At 51.4% G+C, this 23,265-nt stretch overlaps 1 protein-coding gene across 1 annotated transcript in view; it reads left to right on the top strand.

The window, feature by feature from the left end:
• The window catches only part of ADAMTS15 (ADAM metallopeptidase with thrombospondin type 1 motif 15), a 25,730-nt gene extending 3,498 nt beyond the window's left edge, over positions 1-22,232 (top strand). The window contains exons 2-8 of the mRNA XM_002912683.4: positions 9,132-9,264; positions 9,753-9,920; positions 10,155-10,438; positions 15,424-15,601; positions 16,265-16,446; positions 16,552-16,727; positions 18,744-22,232. Of these exons, the coding sequence (XP_002912729.1) occupies positions 9,132-9,264; positions 9,753-9,920; positions 10,155-10,438; positions 15,424-15,601; positions 16,265-16,446; positions 16,552-16,727; positions 18,744-19,518 (1,896 nt within the window). The 3' untranslated portion in view covers positions 19,519-22,232. The remainder of the gene's footprint in view (positions 1-9,131; positions 9,265-9,752; positions 9,921-10,154; positions 10,439-15,423; positions 15,602-16,264; positions 16,447-16,551; positions 16,728-18,743) is intronic.
• The last annotated feature ends 1,033 nt before the right edge of the window (positions 22,233-23,265 follow it).

Genomic DNA, 23,265 nt, shown 5'->3' on the forward strand with positions numbered 1-23,265 from the left:
GAAGCTCTATCTCTTAGGCGTCTAGAGGGCGAAGCCAGAAAGTGGGGAGGCTGTGTTGGCAGGACCAACATCCAGGTATGTGTTTCATGCTTTAGAGTGAACATCTCTCTCTCTCTCTCTCTCTCTCACCTCCTTGCCAGCACAGACTTTAGGGCCTGGCTGCATTCTCAGGGTCTTAGGCACTGCTCATTCCCGAATCCCCTGGGGAAGGTACAGTATGTGATGAGAACAGAGCATGCAGCTGCTCTTTGTGGACGGAGGCAGATGTGGTCTCCGGGAACCTGGAGGAGTCTCCCGCTGTCCTCCAACACTTTTGTTGGACTTTGTAAGTGTTAGTAGTGATCCTTCAGCTCAGATGTGCGCTTCCCTGATTATTATAATGTTGGTGTAATCAATGCTTTTTCTTACTAAAATTGGAATATATATACATATAGACATATACATATTTATTTCTATGAAGATAAATATATACAGTTGACCCTTGAACAACATGGGTTTGAACGGCATGGGTCCACTTATATGTGGACTTTTTTCCATACAGTACAGTCCTCTAACTATATTTTCTCTTTTGATTTTCTTAATCGCATTTTATTTTCTCTAGCTTACTTTATTGTCAGAATTCAGTACATAGGACATATAGTATGCAATATGTGTTAATCGACTGTTATCGGTAAGGCTTCTGGTCAATAGTAGAGTTATTTTGTAGTTTAAGTTTTTGGGGAATCAAAAGTTGTATGTGGATTTCCCCCTACATGGGGGTCAGTGCCCTCAACCCTCATATTATTCAAGGATCAACTGTATATTGTTTGGATAAGAAGTTTCTAGAAATGTGCTTATTTTGTTAATCACCTTTTGTCTATAATGGATCTTGAACTGTCAGACATCTTTAGAGTCACCTAAATTTTCTGGTCCCCCCAGAAAATTCTGAAATGGCTAGTGACTCTGACTGATTGTACTGTAGTTGTGGTTTTCACAGGGAGGAAGCAGGAAAGGGTCAGGCTCGGTCAGAGTGTATTTCCCCCTGTGAGGAAGAGGTAAAGCTCTGGGTGCCGGGTACCTGAAGGAGGGTAGGAGCGTCAGGACTGGCCAGCCCCAGAGCTCTTCCTTGGACCCACCATCGGGATTGCTGTGTGTGAAAACAAGGCTGGGCCAGGCTATGGGGAGACGCTGCTGTCCTCTTGGCAGGCAGAGGGAGGGGCGTGGGGTGTTGAAATCAAAACACTGGGAAGACATGACCCGGGGAGGAGCCTTTGCTGTGTGCAAAGGAGAAAAAAAAAATTGATCATACAAGTATTTTGACAATTTGAGGAGTTGACTTAAAGATTCAGAGTAAGTTCTTTTTCCTGGAGAAGGCGCGCACATCTGATTTTGCAAAGCAATCGGTCTCCAGGCTCATAACAGTGGGGTGAGGTCAGCACAGGATTGGAACCAGGATCTGCGGAGAATTAGAGCCAGTCTTTCTGGGTGGACGTTCATTTCTATGAGAAGAAACGTTTCTATGGCCTCTTGTTGCCCTGGGCAGCAGGGACAGGGTGTTTGGTGCTGGGACATAGTAGGACTGCATTTCCCTCTGTCTTCTCTCTCTTGACCTCTGATGCCACTGCTATCTGGGTAGCTTTGTGGTGGACTAGGTTTCATGAATTTGTTCTACATTTTAAAAATACTTTTTGAGCCTCTGTTATTTCCAGGTACCGTCCTGGGCTGGGGAGGTACAGATATTAAGATGTGGCTTCTGGCTCTTAGGAATTCATCGAATATCAGGGAGCCTGACAAGGAAATAGCTCGTTATACTTGGGCGTGTTGAGTGCCATGGGGGAGACACAGGCGCCTCTGTCCAAAGTCCGGTGGGGAGGCATTCTCCTTGCGGCTGGAGCCAGGGAAGGCTTTCGAGGTGGGGTGGGGTGGGGTGGGGGAGGGGGACGAGGGACAGGTGGCAAGAAGGCAGTGGGATGAGAGAGCTGGTGGCAATGGGAAAGGAAGCCTGTTTTCCGAGTTGCAGGAGTCTCTCTCCATTCCACCATCTGTTTTGCTATTTGTAACATTTTCTCCTTTGAACTGACTTTGTCTTGTAGGATTTATAGTTTGTGGTTTTCTGCTGGCTTGTTGCTTCCTCCCCTCCTCCCCTCACCATTTTTTTCTGTGCTTCCTTTCTTCTCTTTTGAGATTCTCCAGGGCAGGCTCCTCATCATCTTTCTCTTCTCTTTTGTTTCCTTCATTCATGTCCTCACCCTTTCTGCCTCCCAGTCCCAAGCTTGGCACTTACCTTCTTGATGATTTGGCCTTGAGTTGTACCACGTTTTTGTGTGGCAGCTGTGGGGGTAAGGCACACACACATATTCTGTACTGTGCTGAGTGGAATGGCACTCTGGAACCTCATTTGAAATAGAGGCCAGTTCTTTCTACGATAAACGACTTGCCATATGGCAGTGAAATTTACTGTTCAATAAAGAAGGTTAATAAAATGATAATATGTATTTTATACATATCTCCTAATACAATAAAGAGAATTGTAATTTTGTCAGGATCTTTTTTGAAGTCAGGCCTTGGAAGATATTAGCAGAGAGGGGCATCTGTGGTTTCGGTGTTCAAGAGTTTGTAAATCTTTTATCACTGAATGGAAACTCAACACTACTTCTAGGAGGGAGGAAGGCGGGAGGAGAAATAGAGAGGAAGGAGTGGAATACGGTTGCTCCCTGACTTGGAAAGTAATTGCTCTTCTCCCTCCTTCTTTTACTTACACCAAATAAGAATGCCTGCATTAATAGTGGAAGATGGGGAGGAAGTTTGGAGGAAGGAATGTGCACCGAATCTCTCTTTCTCTCTCTCTTTTTTAGTTTTTACTTAAATTCCAGTTAGTTCACATACAGTATAATATTAGTTTCAGGTGTACAATTTTTTTCTTTAGATTTTATTTATTTATTTATTTGTCAGAGAGAGAGAGAGGGAGCAGAAGCAGGAGGAGTGGCAAGCAGAGGGAGAAGCAGGCTCCCCACTGAGCAAGGAGCCCAATGTGGGACTCTATCCCAGGACCCTGGGATCATGACCTGAGCTGAAGACAGATGCTTAACTGACTGAACCACCCAGGTGTGCCTCTGGCCTGGGTATACAATTTAGTGTACAATTTAGTGATTCAACACTTCCATACGACACCCGGTGCTTATCACCATAAGTACACTTCTTAATCTCCGTCCCCTCTGGTACCATTTGTTCTCTATAGTTAAGAGCCTGTTTCTCCTTTGCCTCTCTCTCCTTTTCCCCTATGACCAGTTTTTTTTTGTTTGTTTCTCAAATTCCCCATGTGAGTGAAATCATATGGTATTTGTCTTTCTCTGAGTGACTTATCTTCCTCAGCATAACGCTGTCTAACTCCACCCATGTTGTTGCAAATGGCAAGATTTCATTTTTTTCATGGCTGAGTAATATTCCATTGTATGCACACACCACATCTTCTTTATCCATTCTTCTGTTGATGGACATTTGACTCTTTCCATAATTTGGCTATTGTAGATAACGCTGCCATAAACATCGGGAGAAATGTGCACCAGAATCTTTTTCTCTCTTTTTCTTACACACTGGTTCAATCAGGAAGGCAAATGCGGTTTTTTCCCTCCTTTGGTCCTACTCTTGTCCTACCTTTGAACTTCTTGGTAGATGTTTGTATCACTCTTGGTACTTACCCCTGCCCCCCACACCTTGCCTCAATGCCTGTCCTCGGTTGTGTGGTACAATGGAAAGAACACAGGCTGGGAGTGAGACAGAGCTGAGTTTCAGTCCTGGCACTTGACTTTTAGCAATGGATGTTGAACGAATCAGCCAGTTGAACTTCACTTTCCTCATAATGGTGATGGCCATGGTACTGAACTTAAAGGTGGGATCAAGGGTAAGTTAGCAAGTGTTCCAGAACAGGCACCCAGTTAATGGCAGCTACTGTCATTGCTCCTTCGTGGTCACTCAGCACCTCTGTTGTTGAGTAATTACCTACAGGTCCGTTGCTGGAACTTACATTTGGGGTGGCCCTGTTTTAAAGCATTCTGTCACATTGCACTTAAAAGTGTACTTAATACTAGTCTGTTTTTGTGTGGAAACCACGGCCCCAGCATTTGCCATTCCCACTGACTTGTAAACTCCTTTAAGTAAGACTTTTTTATATCTTTGTAGCCCCTCCACTGGGCCCCTGCACGCAGCCGCTGTTCAGTATGTATTCATGGGCGGAGGGCACCGATGTTAGCGAAAGGACTGTGTGCAGCTATGGATTTCTAGGTAGTTTGCCTTCCTTACTGGGGATCATTAATCCAGCGTTTGTAGCTGTCAGGCTTCAAGGTTGGGAGAGGGAGTCTTAGGTCCTTCTGGCATTTCTTCTTGGCTCTTGGCCATCAGTTTTTGCCCTGGAGAAAGGAGAGGCCCCGGCGAGGAGCCAGCAGACATGGTGTAGAGCAGGGATGGGATCGGTATGTCAATGCAGGTGTGGGGCAAGAAACTAGGACCTTGCACAACCAGGAAGGGGGTGCAGGCACTGCGCTAAGAGCACTCTTGGCATTTAATTCTGCCATTTCCCTCTCCACCGGCCTCTCCCAGACCTCTCTCCACTCAGTGGCCAATGTGTGCTTTGGGGACTGAGGGTATGGGGTGGACAGTCTGGCTATCTTGAGATTCCCTAGCCCCTTTATTCGAGGGGTGCGTCTATACCAGAAGCAAACCAATGCTAAGGAGGTTTCCAGCTCTGAGGCTGCACTTCTGGATTTCAACCTTCACTCCACCTCTCCCTTCCTTTCTGACCTTGGGCTCACTGACCCTGTGCTAGTAACTTACTTTCTCTGAGCCTCATCTATAAAGTGGGGCCTAATAACGGCATCTCCCTCCTAAAGCCTTTGTGAAGATTCAGTGAGCTAGTACAGGAAAGCTCTTAGAACAGTGCTTGGCTCATAGCAGCAACTCGGTAAGTGTTTGCTACCCACCTTAGGTGACGTACGTGCCCTCTCTTGAACTGATGATTTCCGGAGAAAGCTTGGTCTCCCTGCATGCTTCATTTCTCTTATTCCTCATAGAGGCAATTCTTGTCTTGGTTATCTCAGTCTCCCGCTGTAATACCATTTGTACACCTTGAGGAATTTGTATTCTAGCGAAACCAAACCTGCTGATGGCCGTGACCAGGGTACATTCTCTCCTTTGCGACGCATCTTTGCCACGTTCTCCAGACACCCAGAATCGCTAGGTTTTCTTTTTTCTTCTAGCAAAGCAAGGCCCTCCCATGCTTGGGGATTACAAACAGCCGTGGATTTGGGGCTGGACAAGGACATACAGTGATGCACGACAGAGATTCATGGGAAACAAGTTAAAGGCGCAGTATCAATACCAATGCAGGGAGGTTTTCAACAGTAATTATGATATCCTGACTACAAAGACCACTGCCGGCCTTGGTGTCAAAAGGCATGGGGTCAGTTCCCATGTTAGTGGCTGTGTGGCCTCGGGTGAGCAATCTTAGTCCACCGAGCTTTGGTTTCCCCATCTGCAGAATAAGAGGGTGGCTCAAAAGTTGTGTGATACTGGATGCTATGGTGTGGCCATGAAGAGGAGCCCTGCCCTTCCACGAGTAGGAAGCTGGTGCGTGAGAACATGTATCTTCTGCTACATTACAAAAAAAAAGTTAACGTGCTTGATTTTCGTGGGTCCTCCACCCTGTACTGCTGGAAAATATGAACATCTCAGTACATGGCAGGCGAAATGAGAGGAGGTGAGAAGGAGGGCCGTGGGGAGCCCTGGTGGGGCGTGGAGGGAGTGAGCATGGGAAATGCGGATTGGGCCACTGCAAGGTGCTTGCTTTCTCTCAAACTGTGGCTCCAATCCTAAATTATTTTATGAAAAGGGACAGTTAGAAAACAGTAATCTGGGAGGACTAGGGTCTTGGCCAAGATGATTCTGGGGTCATCTGGAAAAGCAGCCGCAGCTTCAAGGAGAAATGGCAGATTACCAGAAATAGTGAGGTAGGTTAGGGGTTGGGTGGGGAGTGTCTATACCCTCCCGGCAGAAGGAACCAGAACCGTTTCTATTTCTGGAGACAAGTGCCTGAACTGAAGAGGTTAAAGCAATTTGAGTGCATCTGAGTTCATTCCAGAAGGGTGGAGACATTCAGTGCCACAAATGAGGCACTGCTGAGCCCCGCGCACTCGCCTGTGGGCGTTCAAAGAACGAAGGTCCAGCAATTCTTCACTAGAGTCCCTGACCGGGGGAAGAGGGACAGGCAGAGCCTCTGACCCCAACCAGCTGCATCTTCCCACAGTGAAGACAGCGGTTCCTGCAGGCTGGCTGCTCTCAGCTACACCCTGACCCTCAGGAAATTCGCCGGCTCCTTCCTCGTTCCCCTTGTTTGATCCAGGGAAACCGGGATTTCTTGATGGAAAGAACAGGTTGCTCCTGGCCAGGAAGGGGCTGCAGCTGCATGTCTTCACTCCAGAGAGAATCCACCCTCCCAGGGAGGAAGGAGGCTTTTGGCTTTAAGGACCTGCCAGCGGCAGAGGCGGGCTGCTGGACGGTGGAGATCCAGTGGCTGCTTAGAGCCCAGTCCGAGCGGTCGGTCTGGCCTCACCATTCCTGCTGACCAGGGCAGGGGCTAGGACTCCGAGTGTCCGCATGGCTGACCTTCCCTTTTCTGGGAGTTAGTTTGATGGGTTAGAAGACAAGATCAGGGTTCTTTCCATTCTAAAGTGTATCACTCTGTGTGTTCCCTTTATAACCTAGGGGGCCAGAAGGGGTGGCGTACCCTGGGATTGGGGCAGGAGCAGAGGCTTAATTAAGGCACTAGTCCAGTCTGGGTTCTAGTTGAGAATCGGCCCTTCTCCGGAGGAGGAAACTGAGGCCCCGAGGAGAGAGGTGACCTGCTCAAAGTCACACATCTACTTCGTGGTGGGGCTGGGACCAGAATCTAGGCTTCTTGGTTCTTCCTCCCATGCCCTTTGTGTGTGTGCATGGTGGCCCTGGGCCAGTGTCACGTTTATCCTACAGGGTCTTCCTATGGGCTGTGACCACCAGATAAGAGTTTTCAGAGACTCCTGCCTTAGTGGGGATGCTAGACTGTAGTGTCCAGGAACAAATGGGCCCAGTTCCCCCACCCTCTGCCCCATGCCCTGATGCAAACCTCCATTCCTTCCTTCTTCGTCTTCTGCCCCCTTTTCCGGCCATTCACAGGCTGTTCCTTGCGACCCGGTCCTGTTCCTCAGCAGTCATATTCCCTAAACTACTTGCCTGGTGAACATGCCCTCCCAACCTCTTTTAGGTTTCAGAACTCTAGGGGAAGGAGAACTTTCTGGAAGGGTGACCCTTTGGAACAGGAAGAGTATTTGGAAAAGAGGGAATTTGAGGTTCACCCCGAGGGTTCCCCGAAGTGGCAGACATGCCACGTGTGAGCTCAGGACAGCAGATCAAGGCCGGGCGTGCATCACTCATTGTTGACCCGTGAACTCTGGAGTCTGATCGCCCTCTCAGTTCTTTGGCCAGAGAAACTGTTAACTCATTAGAAGGTGTGACTGTCACCTGACCGTGGGAAGCCAAGTCTGACTGCTCAGGTGGTAAACTTCTGAGTGCTCTGGATTAAATTTTGCTGATTTTCTGTACTCTGACCACTTTCCTCCTATGCCCCCTGGCCCCACTAACTCTGCTGCTCCCCTTTCCCCCCATGTCAGCATGTGTCTGCACACGCACGTGCGCATAGCCCTGAAGAGAACGAAAACGGAGAACAGCTCTGGGTGTGTTTATGCGGACACCTTGGCTCTCACGGAGAACACATGCAGCTCTTTCTCCGGAAAGTTAACTTAGCAGTTGCTGAGCAATCAGCTTTGACGTGGTGGAAAGAGTGCTGACGATAGTCAATCATACAGACCCCAGTGCACATTCCCGCGCCGCGACTTGGACCTCTCTGAGCTTCAGCTTCCTCGTCCGCGGAAGGTGATAATAGCAGCCATTCTTCCAGTGGGATGTTGCGAGGATGAAATATGGTCACGCCTGTGAAGTGCACACACGATGTCACCATTTAATAAATCATCACTATGATTAACTATGAGCACGAGCCTCAGTTTTCACCTTTGACAAATAGGTATAATAATCCATCTGCCTCCTAACACGGCTGGGGATTAAGTGAGATGATACATAGAATAGTTTCTTGTTAACTATAGAGAAAGGCAAGGATGTAATGAAGAGAATCCCAGTATCACCGGTTCAACAGTGTCTTCTCTGTTAAGTGATAAGTATTTTATCCTATTAACAACTCCTGGGCTCTTAAAATATATAGGTGCATTGCTGGCCCATAATGCTCAATAAATTCATTGAGCTATCAACCCCCAGGACTCCCTTTTGCCCTTTCGTGTCCCCAGAAGTGCTTCCCATTGGTGCTGTTGCAGGAATTCCTAGCTTCTGCTGCAAGTTAAGTTTTAGTACAAAAGGAGGGACTGTCTTGGGTGGCAATTCGTTTATTTTTTCTTCCATTGAGCCACTGAGCCTTGGTCCCATTGGTCTTCTGCAGCCAGTCGAGCTGTGTCTGGATAGGAGCTTGTATCCACCTCCGTCTGCCTCCTCCCAGCCCGAGGAAGCCAAATCTCTGGCTGGGGTGGGTCCTTGGCCCGTGACCCTTTGGCTGAGAATCTGAGCTTAATTCATGGTTGTCCAAAGGCAATCTCTCAGCAAGGGCTGAGCCGGCTCAGGGCTGACTCCGGATGAGGAACACACTTGCCTTCCGCCCCCACCTGCCTCAGTTAGCCATGAGCAGAACCTCGCCCAGCTGCGGAACTCACCGTTTTCTGGTTTGGAAATCTGTCTCTATATAAAGCAATGGCCTTGTGGTTTAATTTTGTACCTCCTGATTTCCTCCCACAGGATCTCGCTGAGTAGGATTTGGGTAGAATCTTCTTAGAGAGCCACAGGGCTTTCTTCCTGAAGCCTCCTCCCTCAGCCTGGGTTGATTCTGTGAAAAGCCCTGCAACCCCTTGGGAGAAAAGACCTGGCTAGGAAGGTGCTGGGCGTGGTTGGACTGGGAGTGGAGATGAGCTGGAACATCCCATGGGATGCCTTTTCTTCCCATCAGGTCCCTTCTGTACCTGTCACTAATTTCTGGCTGGCTTTTGTTTTTCCCCCCATCCCGGCAGGACCTGTGTGGGGCCAACACCTGTGACACGCTGGGCATGGCTGATGTGGGCACTATGTGTGACCCCAAGAGAAGTTGTTCCGTGATCGAAGATGATGGGCTTCCATCAGCCTTCACCACTGCCCATGAGCTGGGTAAGGCTAGAGGGGCTCTTGGATGTGTGTGGGGGTTCCCCTCTGGGTTCTTTCTGGTTTGTCCTGGATGCTTTGGGCAGGGGGTAGATATTTGTCTTTGCTTCCTCATGTCCTGAAGCCTTAGGGATCCTTTCTTAGGGTCAGAGTCTGCCTTACCAATGGCTTTGTTTTATTTTTTCCGATCGCCCCAGCCCAGTTGGCCAGCGATTTTGTCTGACTCAGCAGTCAGAGTATCTTGTCAATTAGGCACTAAGGGGAGAATATTTTAAATACACTGCTGTCCTCCCTGAGCCCACAGCCTGATGGACAGGGCTGAGAACACAAGAACACCATCTTGACATTTACAAAGCAGTCTATCACTAGGTCGAAATGACCAGCCTGAAAATTGCTGAAGTGGGCTCTCTAGCTTCCCAGCTGAACCCCCCTCCTTGTAAAACTGCAGAGCCCACATCCTTCTGCCCTCTGAGTCCTCTTGCCTCACCCCGCAGGCCACGTGTTCAACATGCCCCATGACAATATGAAAGTGTGTGAGGAGGTGTTTGGGAAAGTCCAAGTCAACCACATGATGTCCCCAACACTCATCCAGATCGACCGTGCCAAGCCCTGGTCAGCCTGCAGCGCTGCCATCATCACCAACTTCCTGGACAACGGGCACGGTAAGCCAGGAGGATGGAGGAGGGATGTCGGTGCTGTCCTTGGAGAGTGTGCTCACCACCTCTCTGGATCTGCCTTCTATTGCCCAAGGCGTGCCTGACCCCAAAGAGTCGGGCTCTCAAGGGGGTCCGTTCCACTGGCCCTTGCTTCATTGTCTCCCCACCGCTTAGGCACTGGGCTAGCCTGGTCCCGCCTTCCTCAACTCGGCTCTCACGAATGCCCTTGGCTCTCTGTAGGTGACTGCCTCCTGGACGCCCCCAGCAAGCCCATCTCCCTGCCTGAGGACCTGCCGGGTGCCAGCTACAGCCTGAGCCAGCAGTGTGAGCTGTCCTTCGGTGTGGGCTCGAAGCCATGTCCCTACATGCAGTACTGCACCAAGCTGTGGTGTACCGGCAAGGTCAAGGGGCAGATCTTGTGCCAGACCCGCCACTTCCCCTGGGCAGACGGCACCAGCTGTGGCGATGGCAAGTTCTGCCTCAAGGGGACCTGTGTGGACAGACACGACTTCAATAAGTACAGGGTGAGTGTGTGGGAGCTGTGCGGCAGGGCTGCTGGGAGGCCTCCAGGGGCCCGGGTTTGCTGTGTGGCCGGAACCGTACCCCATTGCAGCGCTGTGCCTCTGTTTCCCTGTCTGTGCCTCTCCCCGTCTTGACCCTGAGACTGGAGACAAGACATACGGTGGGTCAGAGAACTTGCTGAAGCCTTCGTTAGACACCTGAGAGAAGTCTCGCACTGGGCGCCAGGAGGCCCAGCCCCTCAGTTCTGGGCCTCATCCTTCCTGGGGAGGAACCCAGATCCCAAAGCCCAACACTAACTCTTCGACATTCCTCACTTGTTGGCTCCTTCCAGCCTCCCCTTTATCAGCTATTTCTGCACGTGTTTTGTTTCCAGGGAGCTCTGGGCCAGAGGTGAGCCCGGCTCAGGGCTGAAAGGAAGCAGACCCCTGGGCGAGCTGCAGGCATTTGTAGCCTCGCTTTTTGTCAAGATTGTTTTTTGAAGCTGAAACATAATAGAGCAAAAGTTGTTGTTTTTTTTTTTTTTTTCCGGTAAAAAGGAATAATAGTTGAATAAGAACAAATCCGAAACCCACATGTTCTCTGAATATAAAAAAATCTTCAGGCCTGGGGTTGGGGTCGCAAGGGGATTGGGACTTTGTCAGACAGGAATAAGAAGTCCATCCTCTCCCTCGATCCTGGTGGTCACGATCCCTTCCCCGCCCCCGCCTCGGCTGCAGAGCGGCTTGACTGGGGTCTTACGTACACGGAGGCAATATCATAGAAAAGCATTTGCCAGCCCTGTGTTGGCTGCCCCGAGCTGGGTTTGGTACACAATTATGTAAAATCCTTTTCTGTGTTTTGGAAACATATTTAATTAAACCGTTAGCCACTTCATGGGCACCAGCCTAGAGGGAACGGTGGGAGGTACTGTGGTAGTCAGAAAAAGAAAGAAAACCTGGGTTGTGTCTCAGGGGGCTCGCAGTCTAGTGGGGAAGCTGGAAATGTTACTATGATCCAAGACACAGAGAGGTGTGTGTTCTGTGTAAGACCGAAGTGTGAAAGCACGTCATGGGAGAATTACGGATGAGGGATTAAGGATGATTAGAGATGTCTGAACAAACCTTGGTGGGGGAGGTCAGATTTGGAGAGAGCACTGAGGGACGAGTAGGGCCTCATCAGGCAGAGATGGAGCCAAGTCCGGGAGGTGGGGCAAGCTGGAGGGGTGGACGGACCTGGGCTCTAGGGGAAAGGTCTTTGCGGGCATGGTTTAGGGCTAGTCTGCGTTGCCTTGACCACCAGGCTGTGGCTTTAAACTGGAAGGTCCTAAGGACAGGCCAGCCGTGGCTGGCTCCATCTCTTGGGAAGATGAGTCTAGCCTCTAAAGATGTTGCCCAAGAGGATATTGGATATAGGAAATGTGATCTGAGAAGCCTGTGGAAAGACAGTCCATCAGCAGCAAAATCCGCCACGTCCTCAAACTCTTTTCTGGACAATCCTTTCAGCACCCTGGCCCTTCATGGAGGACACTGCCCTAATCAGCAGAGGTCAAAGCACAAAGCTTATCTTCCTAATCATGCAGCCCCCTGACCCCCCCGCCCCCCCCGAGATCTCAGTTATAAGAATCACATTCTGACCACCAAGGCCCTGTTGTCCAGCCCTCTAGTTTTGAACTCCAACAATTCTTCAGTCCCACTTGCTGTTTTCATGCCCTCATCAACCTTCTTGAGATTCCATGGACCATTATTAAAATCACTTGTTCATGTACTCTCATGGCTCCCATCTTCCTGCCTCTCTCGGCTCTACTCGCTTGGATACACCACTGCCCTGGTGGACTCCAGCTCCCACCTGGTCAGCGGTGCCAGTATGGGTGAGTGTGGCTGGAGAAAGACGTGGAACCGTGCTCAGCGGTCTCAGTTTAAACTAATGACCTGACGGTGTAGGTGGGCCTGTAATGCTGCTCACGAGTCGTATCCTATTTTATTTGCTTTACTGCACTCACCCTCCCAGCGCCCTACACGATCACATCACACCTTTGCCTCTCTCCTCCATTACCCACTCTTTCTCCTCATTTCCGCTTTTGCCAGTGATCTTTCTACCTATCTCATTAAGAAAAAAGAAGCAAGCAAGTAATCAGAGGAGAACTTCCACCAACTCCCACGCCACATCTGCCGTCTGCCCTGCTTCTGTGCCTGTAATCTCTACCTTTCCTCCTTTGCGATGGATGAGCCCGCCACGCTCTCTTCGCAGGCCCGCCACTGTGCTTTGCAATGAGGATACTATCCCCTCTATTCAAGGAAAGCACTCCTGTAATTCTTCCGTCTCTCTCCTGCAGTGTCAGACTTCCCCTCTCCTGAGTTGAATCATTCCTATCAGGATACAAATTTGCTGTAATTCCTACCACCTTCAACAAAACTTCTCCTAATCCTACTTCCTTTCCACAAATCAGTCTATCTCTCTGACTCCCTTTACCACAAAGTTCCTGGAAAGAGTGGTATGAAATTGCTCTCTCCAGTTCCCGTCTTGCCATTTTTTTCTCTGGAGCCCATTCCAATCTGGCTTTCAGTCCTACTCTTCCTCTAAAAATAACTCTCACTAAGGTCGCCAAATGGCCTCGCACTGCTGAAGTTAGTGATTGATTATCGTTCCTCATATTGCCTGACCCGTTAGCGGCGTTGGACACAGCTGATTATGCCCTCCCCTGGGAACACAGGCTCCACTGTATCTTGGTTTCCCTCCTCCCTTACTGGCTGCCCCTTCTGGTCCCCTTCACAGGGTCTTCCTCATACTCTTGTTCTTCCAATGTTGGGCATTCCAGCGCTGTCCTTAGCCCCTGTCACTAGCCACACTGACCTTGTGGGTGATTCATCTAGACCAAAGGCTTTAAGTACCATTTACATTTATACATTGATGTCCCCCAGATTTGCATCTCCTGCCCAGACCTCTGCCTGAACTACAGACGGGCATGCCCCACTGAATCTTGATGCCGCCATGTGGATAACTGATAAGGATCCTAAACGTAACATCTGAAAAGACGGAGCTCCTGGTCATCTGTCCTGAACCTGCTTTGGCAATTCTATCCTCCCATTGCTTGTGCCAACCCTCTTTTCTCTCACATCCATCTGTCTGGTATTTCAGTCATTCCTGTTGACTCTGTCTTCAAAATAGAGCCAGAATTGAGCCTTTTCTTTTTAAACTATCTTATCTGCGATCACCCTGCACCAAGCTACCTTGGATCATTAGTCATGCACCCTAACTGATCTCCTTGCTGCTGGTCTTACTCCTCACAGATTGTTCCCACCATCGCAGCCAGAGGGATCCTTTAAAATGTAGGTCAGGTCATGCCACATGCTCAGAACCCTTTAGGGGCTCTACTCTGAGCTCAGGATGGTGAGCCGTATCTCTGTCTTTGTCTCCTGCTTCTCTTGTTCTTGTGATGCTGGAGTACTCCAGGCCTGTCCCTCCTCAGGGTCTTTGCATTGCTCCCTCTCTCTAGAATGTTCTTTCCCTCCTATCTGCACAACTCCCTCTCATACTTCCTTCAGGCCTTTGCACTATTGTCTGCTCCGCAGGGAAGCCTCCGTGACCCCCTGTAATATAGAGCAGCCCACCTCACCAAGGACCTCCCTCCCTCCCTCTCTCCCACCTGCATTTAACCCTTCCTGACACTCTACGTGCACAGGCTTATTTTTAGTTTCCTCTGCTGGGATGCAGTCGCTGTACATGGCACCGGCCATTAGTAAGAACTCAACAACTCTTTCAGTCTGTGGATGTCAAAGGTCATCTCAGACCTTTGACAGAGAACTTCCCTCCTGTGATGGGGACCAAGCCCATATTGCAAGGCACTGAGGAGGGAGGAGGTGCAAGGAGCAAATGTAGACACTCTTAGGAATCTGAAGGTGCTAGTTGGAGGAGGAAGCAGGGCTATGGGCAAGTGTTTCTTTCACAGGATGTGAGGCCTGTTGACACAGTGAGGCAAGAGCTATCTGACAGAGGGACGGATAGAGTAACTAGGCTGCATGTATGCATAAATTAAAGTATTAAGATGACCTGCAGCCAGTTCCCGATTAGCTCCATGCCGGTTAGTCACTTTGGATGATGTATGACAGCATTTTAATCCTGGGCTCGTACAACTGGGCTGCTTCCTCTGTTGCCCGACTGATGTGTGTTCTGGGGATGAAAACTCGCTTTATTGGCATCCTAAGAAAAACATAATGAAGACGATACATTTTCTATCCCTTCTCCACCCTCTTAAAAAATGAAACAACTCTGCATCATTCACCTCGAAGCCAAATAGAGTTTTAGGATTGCTTTGTAGTTTCCTATCTTCATCTCCTCGGAGCACAAACATTCGAACCTCTTATATGTAGTGAATCTTTCTCAAATTCAGCCCCTGATGGAGCTTAAAATCTGTTTAAGTCTGGTTTGAAGAGAAGTCGGAATTATGGAACATTTACAAATAAAAATATTCAGATATCTATAGCAACAAGGTTTCTGGCAAGGCTGGGGGCTGCCTCTGCCTTAGATTTAGAAACTCTTGTAGATACCCTGACAATAGGTAAGGAGAAACTTTGTTTGGTGGCAAGCACCGTGCTAGGAATATTCATACACATTGCATCATTTGAACTTCTGCCTGATCTCACACCTGGGTATTATTGGCCCCATTTTTGTAGACAAAGCACTTGAATTTTAAGAGGTTTTGCTACTCGCTCAAGACCACCCATACGGCGAGGGCAGAGGCGATGATAGAACTTGGCCACCTGCCTCTCTCTTCTGAGCAGCCTCATTTACAACTGGGTGCAGTTGGCATTTGCTAATTACCAAGTTCAAGTGTTGCATGGGCGCTGTGTACGCTGACCATTTGCTTGTCATTTTTTCCTTGTGATACACGGCGGATTTCCTTGCAGTGGGATGGGATGGTGGCGGCTGTACCAGTGTAACTCTTCTGCAGGGTCAGGGTGTGGATGGGCATCCCAACCCCTGCAGGGGCATGACCGACTCTTTCTCATAGGTGGACGGCTCCTGGGCCAAATGGGAGCCCTATGGCGCCTGCTCGCGCACCTGCGGTGGGGGCGTGCAGCTGGCCCGGAGACGGTGCAGCAACCCCATCCCTGCCAACGGGGGCAAGTACTGCGAGGGAATGAGAGTGAAATACCGATCCTGCAACCTGGAGCCCTGCCCCAGATCAGGTGAGGAGGGGAGGGCCCCTCTCCCCGCACCACCCCCCCTTCTTGGCTGCAAATTACTGCATTCAAGATTCTCTCCTGGAGGGCAAAGTCTGGAAGTGCAGAGGAGCGGATTCCTCTTGGGCTCACTTCTTTGCCCACTGCCCTTGGGCAGGGGTGTTTTCTTCTTGATGCTTAGGCTGGGACGCTAAGTGGCCCAAAGGAATGACACACAAGATGTCCCCTTAGTTAAGAATTCACAAGCCCATCTTCATAAGCAGGAATTCTTTATCCAGGGTCCATGAACTTGGGTGGGAAGAAAATTACATCTCTATTTTTACTAGCCTTTTTGTATTTATATTTTTTAATTTCCTTCAATTAGAAATTTAATTTTTTTACTACTCTATCTAAAATTTATTATTTCTTCTAATTAGGCAACAAACTCTAATACTACTAGCAGTACTGTGGAAGGTGGCACGGTGCCTGGAGGTTGCACGATTGTCTGGGACCTGCATCCTTCGGTCCTAGCCTGCTTTAGTTCTTTGGGAGGGGGTGGCAGCAGTGATGAGGATAACCTGGCTGAGGGTAAGATCCGTTGAGAGCCATAGGCAGCTGAGCATCCTGGGGAGGGCTCTCCCTGCACTGCCCCTCCCTTTAGCTCCCTGCCTGTGCTTCCTCTGTCCTCAGCTTCTGGCAAGAGCTTCCGGGAGGAGCAGTGTGAGGCTTTCAATGGCTATAACTATAGCACCAACCGGCTCACCCTCGCCGTGATGTGGGTGCCCAAGTACTCCGGCGTTTCTCCCCGGGACAAGTGCAAACTCATCTGCCGAGCCAATGGCACTGGCTACTTCTACGTGTTGGCACCCAAGGTGAGTGAGTGTGCGGCGGGAGACCAAAGCAGAGAGAAAGGCTTCGGGGATGCTTTTGGCTGAGCTGTCCTTCTCTCCTTTTCTCCCCTGCCGGGGGCACTGCAGGTGGTGGACGGTACACCGTGTACTCCGGACTCCACCTCGGTCTGTGTCCAAGGCAAGTGCATCAAGGCTGGCTGCGATGGGAACCTGGGCTCCGAGAAGAAATTCGACAAGTGTGGGGTGTGTGGGGGCGACAATAAGAGCTGTAAGAAGGTGACGGGCCTCTTCACCAAGCCCATGTGAGTTCTGGGTCCTGGGGCAGGGGGAGTAGGGCTGAGTGGAGCTGCCCCAGGCGGTGAAAGCTTGGGTCAGACTGGGGTAAATGGGGAGTGCCCTCACTGTAGAGGCCATTTGGACTCTTCTGCGAGTGTGATATTCATTCATGCATTTTTTCATCCATCTATCCATCCATCCATCCATCCATCCATTGATCCATCCATCCATTGATCCATCTGTCCATCCATCCATCTAACAGAGATGAATGCTTGGGGAGTCCACCACTGAACAGGAGATGCTAGTTAGGAAGATGGCAGAGAGTCATTAGGGTCTATCTAGAGTTCTAAAGTAAGACTCGCCCATGTTCAGATCTCAGCTCCCCATTTTCTGGATGACCTTGAGCATGTGACACAATCTTTGGAATTCTGGATTTCCTTCCTCATACCATGGGTATGACATGAATATATTTCCTGTCATGCTGTTGTGAAGATTAAGGGTGTTATTCCAAGTAAAATGCTTAGCGTCCTACTTGGTGCATAATAAATGCTCACTAAATGTTCATGATCATGATCACAGAACAAAACATGCCTGGAGACAAGTGTGACAACCTCTCTGTCTCACTGAGGCTGAGGCCCTGTCCTCAGGGATGAGACTGAGCTGAGAATGGCAATAAACAGCAAAGCACGTGGCTAGGACCTAGGGACTACCTGTTCCTGGAAATGTGTGCAGGCTCAGCTGAAGAAGTGCCTCTAGGCTTCTCCAGTTCCCACCTCCAGAGCCGGGGCTCCCGGCTTTCTGAGGTCCAGCCTATTCCCTTTTATTTTCGGAGGGAATGTGCTCCTCGGAAAGTCCTGACCCATGCTCTGGAAGAAGCTGGGGGAAGCAGAGCCCCTGAGGTCTCCACTGAGCAGGGATGTGGTGGGCTCTGAAAACTTGGGAGTCCAAGGCCTAGATGGCTGTCCAGGACTCTCTGCTGCCCCCTCTGGACACAGTGCCCTCTGCTGGGCCCCTAGCTGGGCAACTACTCTGGGAACTGGGGCACTGCAGGTGGATGGCATTCACAGGGATCTGAGGGGAGGCCAAGTGGAGAATTCAAGGTAAACACTCCCAGACTTGCTTCACTGCCTAAATGGCAGGTGCTCCTTTCATAGACTAGTAGAGCTGGAAAGAGCCTTAGAAACCATCTAGTTTGACCCCCTCATTGTATAGGCGAGGACACTGGAACCCAGAGAGACTGATTGGCTTGAGCCACCAGGGAGTTGGTGTCCAAGGCTCGATCTGGGTGCCTGACTCCAGGGCCAGTGTGTCTCAGTGCGGTGTCTGGCCCCAGCCTTGGACCAAAGGACTGTAGGCTTAGCTTCTGCCCTTCCTTCTCCTCCTTCTCACAGTTAATATATATTGAGTGCTTACTGGGTATGCTTTAATGAGTTATGTGTGATTATGATCTCCATTTTATGGGTGAGGCACCTGAGAAGCTAAGTGACTATCCAAGGCCAACAGCTAAGCCAGTGGTAGGGATGGGTCTGGCTCCAAAACCTTGGCTTTACTTTGCCTTAGAATTCACCACAGTATAGAGACACCTGGGTGGCATGGTCAGTTGAGTGTCCAACTCTTGGTTTTGGCTCAGGTCATGATCTCATGGTCATGAGATCGACCCCCGTTGGAACTCTGAGCTCTGTGGGGAGTCTGCTTGAAATTCTCTGTCTCTCTCTGCCCCTCCCCCTGCTCTTGCTCTCTCTCTCTCTCAAATAAATAGATTTTTTTTTCAAAAAGAATTCACTCAGTATAAATGTAGAGAAGAAAAAGCTTGCAGGACAATAGAGCCAGGGTATGTAGCTTTAGATGACGTGGTGACCATCTCATACCACCTTTCACTTTGTGTGTCCCCTGACCTCCCACGGGGTGGTTGAAGCCGTCTGGTTAGTCTTTGTGACCTGCCACAGGGTTTGTGAAAGGGCAATCAGCTGGGACTTTCCGGGGGGAATGAGGGCCTGCTGTCTAGGCGTCTGTCTAAGGCACAATCCCCTTTCCCCCCACAGTCACGGCTACAATTTCGTGGTGGCCATCCCCGCGGGCGCCTCGAGCATTGACATCCGCCAGCGTGGCTACAAGGGGCTGATCGGAGACGACAACTACCTGGCCCTGAAGAACGGCCAGGGCCAGTACCTGCTCAATGGGCACTTTGTAGTGTCGGCTGTGGAGCGGGACCTGGTGGTGAAGGGCAGCCTCGTGCGTTACAGCGGCACGGGGACGGCCGTGGAGAGCCTGCAGGCTTCCCGGCCCATCCTGGAGCCCCTGACTGTGGAGGTCCTCTCCGTGGGCAAGATGACGCCCCCCCGGGTCCGCTACTCCTTCTATCTGCCCAAAGAGCCTTGGGACGACAAGGCCTCCCACCCCAAGGACCCCCGGGGCTCCTCCGTGCACCACAACAGCGTCCTCAGCCTCTCCAATCAAGTGGAGCAGCAGGACGACAGGCCCCCCGCGCGCTGGGTAGCGGGCAGCTGGGGGCCTTGCTCGGTGAGCTGTGGCAGTGGGCTGCAGAAGCGGGCGGTCGACTGTCGCGGGCCCCCTGGGCCTCGCGCGGCCTCTGCCTGCGATGCAGCCCATCGGCCGGTGGAGACGAGAGCCTGCGGGGAGCCCTGCCCGACCTGGGAGCTCGGCGCCTGGTCACCTTGCTCCAAGAGCTGCGGCCGGGGCTTTAAGAGGCGTCCGCTCAAGTGTTTGGGCCCCGGAGGGCGGCTGCTGGCCCGGGACCGGTGCAACCTGCTCCAGAAGCCCCAGGAGCTGGACTTCTGCGTCTTGAGGCCGTGCTGAATAGGACTGTCCTTTTCTCCTCCTCACTTTCTGCCCCATTGGTGCTGCCAGCGTTCTGGCCAGCCGGAGCCATGGGCGGAGTTCAGTGGCCGGGGGTCCAGGCCACGACGTCACCCACTTCCAGGGACAAGGACCACGGGCAGGGGTGAGCGGTCCCCTCCTCCTCCTCCCTGGCCTGGGCGGGGGAAGCCAAGTGACTAACACACAGTCTACCTCACGCCCGGCTCCTCCAGGGCCCAGTCTCTGGAAGAGGCTGAGAGGTGCGGGCACTGGCCAGAGGCACTGGGGCCCAGTTTCCGAGGGACCTGGAGGATGGGCACCTCCCAGGCAGAACTTCAGGGACCTTGGCCCCCCATAAGGGAGGCCACAGGCTGCTGGAAGAGCCATGGCCCAGCAGCTTGGCACCCTCAGGGGGCCCCGGGGGCTCTAAGCCGTTTCTGAACAAGGCAGGTTTATACGGTGCTGTCAGCCCACCTTTTCTTTCTGACTGACGAGGACTGAATAATAAAAAAAATGGCTGGTGTGGGCAGAAACCGGTGGGAGAGTGGAATTAGGTATAACTGGAGCCTGGGCCACCCCATCTGGGAAGAGGTCTATGTGTAGGGGGAGTCCAGAGCTTTCTCATCTTCCTTCTACTCTTGGCCCTCCCTCGAGAGCCAGCTCTTCTTCCTGCGCTGTCCAGGACGTCAGGCTGGGGGGAGGGCTTCCAAGTACGCGCCCTCTGAGGTTTGCAAATAGGTACAGGAAGTCAATAGGGAGTCTGTTGCCTTCTTCGGGAGGCATCGGACTGTTAAAAAAAGCTATAAGGGGTGATGGATTCTGTGGTGAAGCAGGGAGTTTGAGAAGTGGCCTGGAGGGTTCCTTGTCACTGGGCTGGGCTTGAGCTTTGGGGGGATGTCACCCTGGGATGGGGAGGAGGCCCCAGTTCTGATGGCTTCTTCTTCCAGAGAGGAGGGTATAAATAGGGCTGCTGCCTTAGGCTCTCTCTGTGTTGCCTCAGAGAACCTTCAGAGTGGCCACGGTCCTGTCCCCACTAAGAGGGTCACGGGAGATGCCCAGGAGGGCTAGGTGCTAAACACCCACGTGCCTGCAGGTGGGTCTTCATCTGGACAGCTATGTGTGGTCTGGCTTTGGGCACATCCCATAATAATGCAGTTGGATAACGGGGTTCACTGTTTGCTACCTCAGGCTATGCTTTCTGGGTACCCACACCTGTCCCTCCCCTGGGGCAGTGGTGACCCTGGTGCTTCCAGCAGACCTGGCTGTTGTCCTCTGCACACTGAGCGGCCCAGACACAAAGATGAGTGTGTGGTACATGGCTTCCTGCTCCCTATGGCCTGGCCACCCTCCGGGGCTCCACATACGAAAGCAGGATCTCTCTCCTCAGGTGCCTTGGGGACAGGTTTCAGGAGACACAAGAATCAATGACCTGACCCGGAGGCCCTTGGCAGCCATCAGTGGGAACTCCTGTCTATCCTAGAGATGTGTTGGGAATGTCGAAACCAGGGTGTTTCCTATAGCTCCAAGTGGGAAGATGTTTTGGGGCTAGGGAGCCTTTGGTCAAGCAGGGTATTTCTTGAGGGTGCAGCTGCCCCAGCATGAGCATGGGACATTCTGCTTCTGAGTTAGGTAACACGTTCTGGACTTTAGTGAGCTGGCATCAGAGCAAGTGTCTTCCCTGGGAAAGGGGTTCAGTCCTTTTATCTGGCTTCCCCTACAAACCAGCCATCCAGGCAAGCCTCTGGGATGGGGCTCCAATCCCATCCTCACCCCGAGCTGGGCCCTTGACCAGAGCTCGCACAGCAGGGCAGAGGGTGTGCGGATCTCTGAGGCAGGGCTGCAGCCACTCTTGGGGAATGAAGTGAGGAGGAGTCTTCCTCCCTGAATGAGTGAACACCGTGGGGCTGCAACATCCGAAGGGCCCCAGGGCAGATGTGGACCCCCACTAGCCGACGATAGCACTGCACCCTGTGCTTGGTGCACCCTCAGCGAAGACAGGGTGGCACAGGGGCTGTGCAGAACGGGCAGGGGAATGGGGAGGGTGGGAAGGGAGCTGCCGTCCGTGGGGGTGACTGGTCCCCCAGCAGAGCAGCTTTATAAATCATTTCAAGGAGGGACAGCCTATCTTGTTCCTGACACAAGCTGGGCCTCAAATGCTCTTTCCTGTCATGTTTTTCTTTTTCCTTTTTTTCCTTTTTAAAAGAAGTATGACCAAGACAACTTGGGAGGTTTGTCTTATCTTTGACCGTTTTTCCTAATCCAACCACGTTCTCCAAGGCTGAGCAGAGACAAGCCTCACGGTACAGGTTTCTGGTGACGGAATAAAAAGTGAAGGTGGTATCTCATGTCTGTGGAAGAGGAGGAAGATTCTGGGGGCTCCAGAAACTTCTTGCATGGGGTGTGGACCAGTAAGGATCTGGGCTCAGGAGCCCCCTGCCTCCTCTGCCTTTTGTGTGCACTGATTGGAGGAGTCCAGCCTTGTGAGCCTCGCCAGGCTGGAGTAGGGGGCTGGGGCGAGCTGAGGGGGCTGGTCCCAGTCTGGGAGTTGGCTCCCGAAGGCACTAGACACTGTCACTTACAGAGCCCCCCTTTTGCGTTTGGTTCTTTTGCATTCCATGTGCTGCAGCAGGATGGCAGGACCTGGGTACTGGCTGGGCTGTGTATACTGTGTATACATGGGGGCGGGCTGCTGCGGGGACGACAGCCGGCTCCTAATAAAGTTGTAAGTATTTAATACCCGTGTCCTGCTTCTGTGACTTCATCTCATTCCCGCGTACATCCCCCGTAGCTGCTGAGCGGGCCCGATGTGCCCGCCGTGGCGTCACGGGCTACAGTACAACGGCGAATAGGCCAAGCCCAGCCTCTGCCCCACGCAGCCCCCGGGCTGGCTGGGGGAGGCAGAGCAAACAGTCGGGAAGCAAAGATCCAGAATAGGGACAGATGTGGGAGGTTTGAGGAAGAGATGAACTGATCCTAAGAAAGTAAATTTGGGTCTGGGTATGCGTGGTGTGTGGGGCGGAGTGACCAGGAGAGCCGGGCAGAGGGCGGGCCGCAGCCCTGTTGAGAACAGGGTGGGGGCCTTTCCGCAGAGGGATGGCATGCTGGGGCTTGGTGACCAGAAGGAGCGGGTGTGCAGGAGGGTCTGAGAGAAGGTCTCTGGGGCTGGACCATGGTGAGGGGGGCAAGGCACAAGGAGAGGCTGGAGGGTCCCTTAAGAGGGCTCTCCCAGGCACCTGCCTTAGGAAGAAATCCCAAGTTTCCTGAGGGAAAGTATCATTCTGCTTGACGAATGTTTCTCTCTTTCTTAGCCCTGGTTTGGTCTGACAATGTTGGCAAGTACGTAGCAGGGGAGTGGTGTGACACAGCTTAAAGGACATCCAGCTAAGAGTTCAGGAACTCACGTTGGTCTTAGATCGGAGATCCTCTCTTGGGACCTCATTTTCTACCTGCGAAATGAGAAGGGTAGATTTAATGTTCCTTTAGGGTGCTTCCAGCTTTAAGAGTCTGGGTTCCTAGGGGTGCCTGGGTGGCTCAGTTGTTAAGCGTCTGCCTTCGGCTCAGGGCGTGATCCTGGCGTTATGGGATTGAGTCCCAAGTCGGGCTCTTCCGCTGGGAGCCTGCTTCTTCCTCTCCCACTCCCCCTGCTTGTGTTCCCTCTTTCTCTAGCTGTCTCTCTCATTGTCAGATAAATAAATAAACAAACCTTAAAAAAAAAAAAGAGTCTGGGTTCCTAGGTACAGTAATGAT

This window comes from Ailuropoda melanoleuca, chromosome 8, assembly GCF_002007445.2.
Source record: "Ailuropoda melanoleuca isolate Jingjing chromosome 8, ASM200744v2, whole genome shotgun sequence".
In the NCBI taxonomy this organism is placed as follows: Eukaryota; Metazoa; Chordata; class Mammalia; order Carnivora; family Ursidae; genus Ailuropoda; species Ailuropoda melanoleuca.